Below are 9,547 nucleotides of genomic sequence, written 5' to 3'. Positions count from 1 at the left end.
AAAAAAAAAAAAAAAAGAGAAAAAAGAAACAAAAAAAATACTACAGCTACTCCCTGAATCTACCGCCTTCTTAACAATATTTTCCCAATCTTTTCATTTTTGTAATATTCCTGCCGATCTACTTTTAGAGTTCTAATGTCCCCCTTAAATACAAAATGACAAAAATGTCCTGCATAAGATAAAAAATTCAAAACCAAAAACCAAAAAATAAAAAAAATCAGAAAAATGACCCACAACGTCAGTGGCCCGTGGGTATGCCGTGGACCATTACAATTTTTTTTTTTTTTTTTTTTGAAATTTGTATATATATTTTTTATTCTGTTTTAAATTTTTTATATTATACTGGGTACTTTTTCCTTTTAAACCGTGGAATGAGAGATTAGTGTAGTAGAATAAGGGGTAAAATTATCACGAATATTGAATATTCACTAGTATGGGCCTAGAAAATACCTAACATGAACCAGATCAAGGCCTCAAGGCCTAGACGTTAGTCGTACCCTGCAGGCCTGCATGAATACCAAGAAAGCAAAATCCAACAAATCGAGCTTTCATGCCAAGACTATCTGCTGATTTTCAATGACAGTTTTGATCCAGAATGAAAGGTGTTAATCTATTTATTTTTATCATCCTAGCACAAAACTACAGCCTGTACTAATGTGACTATTACACAATACACATTACCTGCAACAAGAATATGATATTTTATTTTAAAGAGAGCTAACAAAGTCAAGAGTTGCACCAGTAAAGTAAACTAGCCTTTCTTACTGTTAAGTTATAACAGTAACCCAACAATTATGTTTAAGTTTTTTAATGGATATAAAAGAGTTTCTACGGAGCCCACTTGCCCGAGCAAGTGAGGCCATAGTATGGTAATAATTCATGCACTGGGAAAATAAGGGTTCTTTGAAAAGGTGGACAGACACCAAACTTTTATCAATTGGTAAGGATTATAAGATGGTGATACAACATAAACATGCCAACAAATAACAGAGATTCCAATATCACACCAAAAAAACGCTCCATCAACTAACTGCAGAACTCAAGAAGCAAACATAGAATGAGGGTACCTCATTTGGCAGACAAGTTACCATACTGCCATGGGTTGAATTCAGTTGATTTAACATCAACCTCATTGACGCTATCTGAGTTATCTACAGCAGCTCGATGGTGTGTGTATTTACCATTGTATTGATAGAGTTCCAAATCACCCCAAGGTGTAGGTGTAACTTCATCAGTTAAATCAAACCATCTTGGTGTAAAGTTATGTTCCTTGGCCTCTCGGTTTCTCTTTTCAGCTCGCTGCCTCTCCTCCAAACTGAAAGATGGGACAAACTTACAATGTAAACGCCTAAGGTTGAAGAATCAACCTCATGAAATCTACCTTTTCTGATAGAAATTGTGAGAAGTGATGAAAATTTCTATTCAAGTAAATTGCATGAACTGTTGTATGCTTGTAATCATTCTATAACAACATTAATTTGAGATGCGTTTATTCTGATTGTGGTTCAAGATTACTAGAATCACAATGAAAACCCAGAAAACTCATCATTAAAAAAAATAAAAAAAGCTGAAATTTAATAAAAGAAATGCATTGAAGTAAGAATCAATTAGAACATATCTATTACCGATCTTATTTCCCCCAGGAAACTTAAAGCAACAACAACAAATAGATTTGTGTTTTTTTTGGAGAGAGAGAGAGAGAAAGAGACCTGCTCTTTTCTGCACCAGCTTTGGATAGATCACCCCTCTCAAGTGCATATCTATCAGGGCGCAAGCGAGAATCTGATGCCAATAACTTCCTAGGAGCAGTGTCAAAGCTGTTTATTTTGTGTGCAAATAATGTGTATTGAAATTTGTCTTTCTCTGGAACATCAGCGATATGCCAAACCTGCAGAGAGAAAAGCAACAGGGCAGCTGCCAATAATAAGTAGTCTGGGAACTAATGGTTTTTTACCAGCTCTAATATCAGTAGAGCCCAAATAAAACTAACCAGTCATTTAGAAGAACGTATATAACCAATGCAGATTTATATGAGCACCCGCAACCAAGTCACGTCCTCATTATCTAAACTTAGCTTCGTCAAATGTGCCAACTAGTTCAATTTGTAAAGTCACAGGGAGTTTTACAAGTAGACCTGGGATTAAATTCCATTTTACCAGAGTTTACAATTTTTTTCAGGGAGAAATGATGAGAGGCTCCCCTCCTATTCTGTGGCTTATAGACCCAGGAAGCCTCCAATGGACCAAAATAAAAGCAGTTGACTTCTTTCAACACTTTTTAGGTATTAAGCAATAAATACTCCTTTAGCCCAATAATGAGTTGCTAAATTGCCACTGACTTCTGTCCCATAATGGGGGGAGCCCACTACAAAACATCAAATGTTCAAAATTCCAAGTTTCTTTTATTCCCGACTTAAAATTTGCCAATTCTAGGAAAACTTTAAAAGCACAAATGATATAAGGGCAAACTTGAACAAACATATCAAAACTTGGAAACTTCAAAGCATTAAATCCCCGTACTTAAAATGTGAGTGTGTGTTTGTAAATTAGACACCCATCATAGGACACAGTGTAAACATCTTTATGTTGTCATGAGCCATGAGCTGATGCCTGTACCAAAGACCACCCCTCACTGAAATGATTGCCAGATGCATGTTTAAAGTGCACCCAAAAAAAAAACTTTTCCTAAGATGATTATTCAGCAACTTTCCAAGCAAATATAACTTGGCTTCGTCCCAACAGTAATCAAATCAGTCAGACCAGATATTTTCCAGCTAAAACAGTCTGCCAGAAAAAAAATATTCAATGCTTTGAAAGTAGGGTAATCATCATCCTCTTGTAGCATACGTCCATATCAAAGGAGGAGGCAGAAGTCTAAAAGAACAGGAATTCCTAAATAAGTTAATGAAGCAGAAAGAACTCGTGAGCTCTTTCTCAGTTGGATTTATCTTAAAGTAATAAATCTTGCATTTCAGTCTTTCAAAGCTATGCAACAAATTAGACTGGCCTTTTGCAGCATTAGCATGAAAGCACAAGTCCCACACAGTGAGCAACTGAGCCAATTGATGTCAAGAGAAAATTAAATATTATTCTTAAAAAAAAAAAAACATATGTGTGCGTGTGTGGGCACTTTGGATCATAAGATTCTCGGAAATTTCAGCTCTTGGTTCCTCTCCCACTTCCACTCTTGCTAAATGCTCTAATATCCTAATGTTCGCACTGTTTGGCAACTTATACTTTATGTGTGCCCATCCCACCATTAAATCAATATCTAAAGCATTTCATAAACTGAAAAGTAGATATAGTTAAAGCAGAATCCAAGAAAAATAACCTCCTTCAGTTCTGTGCCTGGAAGAGGTTCTCCTTCCAAGTCACATGGTTGATAACTTATTGACTCATTCCATTTCCCAGTCATCAATATTTTAGGTTCCTCAGCAGCATTATAAACATATCCATCCACTTCATAACGACCAGCTCTGCAACAAAGACAACTTTTAATTAGACATGTCTAGGAGAAAGCAAGGGGAGTATAAATAGACATAATACAAGTGCTGCGATGAATTTTTATTTTATTTTTGGATATGTACTAAAAACATGGAAAACCAGAACAACAATAAAGGAGTATAACCCCCCCACTAAAAAAAATTCTAGTTGACTAGAGGACTAATCACAACCAGCAGATCCTAGACACAACTACAGGACTAACGGAAACTACATCACCAAAAGCTTAGGACACATCCCAGAAATACAACCAGAAACTATACACTCAAATACACCTCAGTACCTGGGGAACAAAACAAAAGGAAACCTACTCTAATGATTAAAAACAATTGCTGTGATGGTTGTTACAACTAGGGGGTGGGGGGGAAGGGGATTTTCGGGATCTGCTACTGTACCTTGTATAGATTTACAAGAATGTAGCAAGAAACAAACTTAAAAGAAAACAAGAACCGGAGGAATCCAAACACATTTCCAATAAGACCATGTTCACCTCAATTAATCCCAAGTCAAAAGTTCCATTGGTAAGAATGCCACCAAGTTGACTGAATAATAGATCCATTAGAACACTCAAAAATCAAATATACCAATAGATATGAAATTCAAAAAGTATAAAATCAAAAGAGATATGTGGAGTACCCAAACCAGCCACATGGCTGAAAGTACAGAACAGCTTTGTCTCCTGTAGTCAAATTCGTCATAATCATCTCCCCTGGTGAATCTACCCAAGTACGGCCAAATATTAGGTTATTAACCTTTGTAGGGGGTGGCACCAAATCTAAGACCACACCATCTCTTTTAAGAGACACACGTGTTCTGCAAACAATATAGGTGTATTAACATATAAAGGGTTGTTCTGAACAAAACGAATAATAAAACAATGGTAAAGAATCTCTTTTTCTTGTTTTTGGGTAAACTATGATAAACAGATTTTTGGGAGAAAGTCAACCTTATACAGCCATTGAAATACGAAGGCCCAAATATATAAATGACTCTGGATAGATTGTCTAATCTATTTTAAAATGGCTACAGTGACCTACAGTTTGTTTTTCTTTTTCAGGGCAGAGCATAATAGAGTAGGATGGAGAAGGATAGTGGTGTACATCAGTTCAACACCATAAAGCCTCAATCTACCATAGAGGAAGATATTCAAGCCATGAATTAAATAACAAGGGACTAGCATGGGAAAAGCAAACAAACAAAAAAGCAACAGGTGATAACTAAATGCAGCAACCTGCTTGCATATAAACAATAATGATGACTGCAAAATTAAATGACATAGAGAATTTAGAACAAAATTAACAATTAATAGAGAACGGCAAAACTAGTATTACCTTCCAACAGGGTAAACATCGAGAGAATTTCCTAAAAATTTAGTTTTCAACTTTGATGTCACATCATAAGTAAAATGCTCGTTTTCAGCATGCCCAGCACCCATTGGGGGATGATGACTCACCTGAAATGGAAATATATGGTCAAAAATTCAAAATATGGACTACATAACATAGCAAACTGGACAACAAGATTTTTTTGGGAAATTGTATCATGACCTGCTCGTGCTTGATCACCTTTGTGACATTGAGACCCTAGCTATCAATTGAATAAATTTGATACACTTGCTTTGGACATTTATAAATTGAGACCTCAATTAGATTTCCTATCAAATTATTGATGGAAGGCTGCTTATGTGGGCCCCACATTGTCTAAAGCGTCATTTAACTAATTATAGGAAACAAACCAAGGAAGACCTCCACGGGATGGAGGCCCATGACCAGGGCTATGGAAGGCCACAGCCGTGGAGGTCCTTGGCCTCCATAACCATGACGAGCCATGGCCACGATTGGTCGTGGTCCTCCACATCCCCAGAGGTCCATGGCCTCCATAGTTGAGGAGGTCTAGCCTTGAAGACCGTTAATAGTCATGGAAGGCCACAACCATGGAGGTCCATAGCTAGTTGTGGCCATAGAGGCCAAGTACCTCCATGGTCTTTTTTTATTTTTATTTTTTGGGCAAAACGCCTTTGAGATACCTGTGGAAAGGTCCATTATCAAATATACGCCTTGGTTTCATAAAGTATCACAAGTAGTATCTATCTTGAGCCTAAATACTGAGATAGTATTTTTGTCCATAAATTTAATGGAGATACGTCAAACCAATCAGAAACTACCACGTAGCCCATTAGCCTCATTATTATTTTTTTAAAAAAGATCTAAGGTGGTTTGAGCCACCTCCTATGGTCGGCTAACCCTTGGGGGTGGCTGAAGCAAGGGAGTGGTTTTGGCCAGCACCAAAAGGACTTCTTTTTTTTTTTTTGAAGGTTTGACCAAAGGGGGAGTGGTTGAAACTATCCCCATTTTGGCCATTTGGGGATGGTTTGGCCACCAAAAGGGGTGGCTCCAGGCTTTTCTTTTTGGTCTTAAGTTTTTTTTTTTTTTTTTTTCAATAAATATTAATAATTCATATAGGACGTGTCACATTCTGAAAGACATTGACGTGTTTTTCCATTAAATTTATGGACGGAAGATGGATGAAAATACCATCTCAATATTTAGGTTCAAGACAAGTATCACCTGTGATACTTTTTGAAATTGAGGTGGCCATTTGATAATGCAACTTAACATAGGTACCAAAAAAGTAATTGACTCTTTTTTCTTTTTTTTATTTAATTAATTAGATGACGTGTCAGACAATGTGGGACCCACATAAACAACTTTCCGTCATTTGACAAATAATCTAGCAGGGGCCTTGATAAACAAGTGCCCAAACCCCAAAGCATGGATCTTAAAAATATCAAAGTCAATGTTAAAAAATGCTAAGGCACAAGGAGATCGTGACATAATTTCCCTTAACTTTTTTTCATGACGCTGCACCTAGATGATAATAGAAAGTCTCCAATCATAAAATTACTTCTGCAGGTCAAGCAGATGGAAGAAGGATGGAGGACAGTTGAATAGGTTAGCATTTCCTATAAAAGCATGCAGCAGAAAGCAAGAAACTAGATGAAAAAGGAGAAAAAACGTCAACAATAATTTGACTTCCTTACAACTCACCTGCTCTGATATAAATGTAATCCCTCCATGATTGGTCATTTCATAAGTCTCCCCAAGAATAGGATTAAAGGGCTTCCAGGTTCGTTGATAGGCATAGTAGACAGATATAGCCCATGATGCTGCAATCAGAGGCATACACTCTGTCCATCATCAGGCATTACTTTGCACACACGAAGTGAAAATTCAGTGTGAAAGAATACTCACTGGCATAGACCAACCGCACATAAGGATCCTCGCATTCATCTGCCCGATCCAACAAGTAGGAGTACTCCATTAACTGTCACAGCCATTGCACAATCCATAAAATTACACAATATAAGAAGAATAAAAATGAACAGAAGCATTCTGCAAAGGAAATAGCACAAACCTCTGCCATTTTCTGAAGCATAGTCATCGGCTCAAAAATAAGGACAGGAAGTGTGACCATTGATGTGACGTCCGAGCCTATATATTTGTGCATCATTTTCCAGTAACTGTCTCTTTCCTTTGAAGCAAAACAAGCAACTCAAAATATCAGCTTTATAAGAGAAGGAATAATTATCTCCCCTCCCCAAAAAAAAAAGAAGTAACAAAGTAAATATGTATTTTTCTTATTTAGAGGCAACAACGCTATGTTACTTTAGTAAATGTGGAAAAATATAACTTACGGATGCACTCTTTTGGTGGGGGTCCACATTTTCTTAAATGTGAACCCCAACCAAAAGACACTTCTCTTCTCAAAACTGTGTTTACCTTTATATCACATTAAAACACTTTTTTCGTATCAAAAACAAAAAACTCCCCAAAAAATATTAACAAACATAACTAAATATCTATGATAAATAATTGTGCAATGTAGACAAAGTTGCTTGATCAAAATATATTAATCGATCACAATAGAAACAAATGATACCACAAAACAAAAGAAATACATTCTTATTCTTAGTAGCAGTCTGAATGTCAATGAAACTGGAAACCAACAGCCATACAATGGAAAAAAGAAAATGCGGAGGAAACAAATCCACCAAAGGAACCCACTTAACATGAGAGAACAGAGTGTTGTAGTAGACAAGAGAGAAAGAACACCTCCTGTTTCCATCTTCCTCTCTGAGCTTCCTCCTCTGCGTCTTCTTTTCCTCCCTCTGGATTTATCACTTCCACCCCTTCATAGCCAAGCAACCTAGAAACAAAAGTAGATAAATACAAATGAGCCAGTTTCTCGAGCTGCTCACTCCTAAACAAGCATGTAATGAAGATCCGGCACATAATTCTTGTTGATAATACCACCTTATGAAGTAGCAGTACTCATAATCAATGGACCACAAGCCCTCACATGAAACCGACATGATAAACAAAGTGGGACTCATGCCAAACCTGTTTCTCTATTCCAACCCTAAATTTAACAAATGCGCAAACCTTTCTGGTTTAGAGCAGAAGTAATCCCAATCTTATACCCAAAATCAGCTTCGTGGGACTCATCTCAAAATCCATTTTTCTATTTCAACACTAAATTTGAAAACCCCAAACCATTTGTTTGGTGAACAACAGAAGTAGCTCTAACTTTACACCCAAACTCAGCTTACTTGCCAAAATCAAGTAAAATATCATTGCCTTTATTTGCCTCACAAGCATAAAAACCGAATCAGCACTCCATGTAAGACCCACAGATCACTATTGCCATCAAAATGTTTAGCGTGAAGAAGAAAAAAATAACTAGTGTATCGAAATGCCAAATTGAACGTCTAATTGCATTATAGAAACAAAGATGAGTAAGAAAATAAGTTGTAGATAAGCAAATACATACATATTCAGATATATAGTTAGGTAGAATTACGAAGAAATGTAAGTACCCGTTGACGGATCGGTGCATGGCGTTGCCGAACATGGACAAGCCAGAAGTCATGGTGGCGAAGAAGCCCTTACTCTGGTTCCTCTTAGGGCTAACCATCTCTCTCCAATATAAGCCCTAATTCGAAGATTCGAAAAGGCCTACAGAGGATCGAACACAGAGAGGCAGAGAGAGAGAGAGAGAGAGAGAGAGCGAAATTTCCGAAAATGGCAAACTCGGGCATGGAAGACAAAACGACGATCAGAGAGAGAGAGAGAGAGAGAGAGAGTGGCGAGGAAGAGCTAAAATAGAAGGGGGTGGGGGGGGAGGCGAGGGGTAGGATCTGTGATTTCAGAGAGCGAGGACGAGAGGTGGGATTCGCTGGCGGTTTTAGGCTTTAGCTGTGCCTTCGAGTTCAATGGAAAACGCAGAGTCTCGATGCAACACGCGCTACTTAAAAGAGCGGGTTTCGGTTGGAAATGTTTATTTAAAATAGTCGTGTGGGTTCTGGCGTTCGTGTGCTGTTGTTGGCACGTGCGCAGCTAGTTAGCTGAGTTTCTGAACTTGGTCCGGGCTTAATAAGGCACATGATTAGTTTTTTTTTTTTTTTGGTATTACGACTACTAAGAACGAAATGAAATATATTTTTAAAAATTAATTTCTTGGTAGCGCTTATATATATATATATATATATTTTACATGTTCACACAAGAAAATGAAGAGAAAAATTCGAACTAATAACATTCGCTTCATGTGGTGTGGTTCACGACCGATTGAACTATTTCTTGAAAGACAGCTTAATAAAATATCTTAAAAAGAAGTCATGTGATATATCGTACTTTCATTATTATGAAATGTGTAATATACATTGTGTGTGTAAAAAAGGACAACAAAAAGATAATTGTAGAGAAAAAATTTATATTTTTAATGTGTTTTTAATTGTACAATGAAATGATCTATTTATAATTGAATGAGACTCTAAAAAAAGGAAATACAATAATTATAAAATAATATAAAATCGGCATATTTACAATAATAAAAAAAATTAACTTAACAACCAAGCCAATCTCTAAAAGGAAATTAACTTAACAACCAAGCCAAGAGTAGAGACCAAGCAAAAAGAGGAGTCACAATATTCTAACGGTGTGTATAAGTGTATTCATTCGAAATAACAAATTTAAATTGTTATTATT

The 9,547-nt window shown here is 36.7% G+C and overlaps 1 protein-coding gene across 2 annotated transcripts; it reads right to left on the bottom strand.

The window, feature by feature from the left end:
- Nucleotides 1–348: 348 nt before the first annotated feature.
- On the bottom strand, nucleotides 349–8,785 carry LOC132164110 (oxysterol-binding protein-related protein 3C). Of its 2 annotated transcripts, XM_059574534.1 has the most exons (11): nucleotides 8,377–8,785; nucleotides 7,613–7,706; nucleotides 6,915–7,031; nucleotides 6,752–6,824; nucleotides 6,548–6,666; nucleotides 4,832–4,953; nucleotides 4,137–4,313; nucleotides 3,331–3,475; nucleotides 1,710–1,888; nucleotides 1,068–1,315; nucleotides 349–506 (listed from the first exon to the last, which is right to left on the bottom strand). In XM_059574534.1, the coding sequence occupies exons 1-10, from the start codon at nucleotides 8,472–8,474 to the stop codon at nucleotides 1,069–1,071; spliced, it is 1,371 nt and encodes a 456-aa protein (XP_059430517.1). In that variant the 5' UTR covers nucleotides 8,475–8,785; the 3' UTR covers nucleotides 349–506; nucleotide 1,068. The 2 variants fall into 2 exon arrangements, with proteins under 2 accessions (XP_059430517.1, XP_059430516.1); XM_059574533.1 differs by lacking the exon at nucleotides 349–506 and having other exon boundaries at nucleotides 517–1,315.
- Nucleotides 8,786–9,547: the final 762 nt, after the last annotated feature.

The sequence above is a fragment of the Corylus avellana genome, chromosome ca10 (genome assembly GCF_901000735.1).
Source record: "Corylus avellana chromosome ca10, CavTom2PMs-1.0".
In the NCBI taxonomy this organism is placed as follows: Eukaryota; Viridiplantae; Streptophyta; class Magnoliopsida; order Fagales; family Betulaceae; genus Corylus; species Corylus avellana.
This window is presented reverse-complemented; position numbering and strand designations above follow the sequence as displayed.

Excerpts from the sequence above, each read along its gene's own strand:
- LOC132164110 (XM_059574534.1), bottom strand. The coding sequence starts at position 8,474 with ATGGTTAGCCCTAAGAGGAACCAGAGTAAGGGCTTCTTCGCCACCATG. Across the intron at positions 3,476-4,136 it reads CAGCCATGTGGCTGGTTTGG|AGCTGGTCGTTATGAAGTGG; the intron begins GTACTCCACATA and ends TCTTTGTTGCAG. Across the intron at positions 1,316-1,709 it reads GCTGGTGCAGAAAAGAGCAG|TTTGGAGGAGAGGCAGCGAG; the intron begins GTCTCTTTCTCT and ends CCCATCTTTCAG.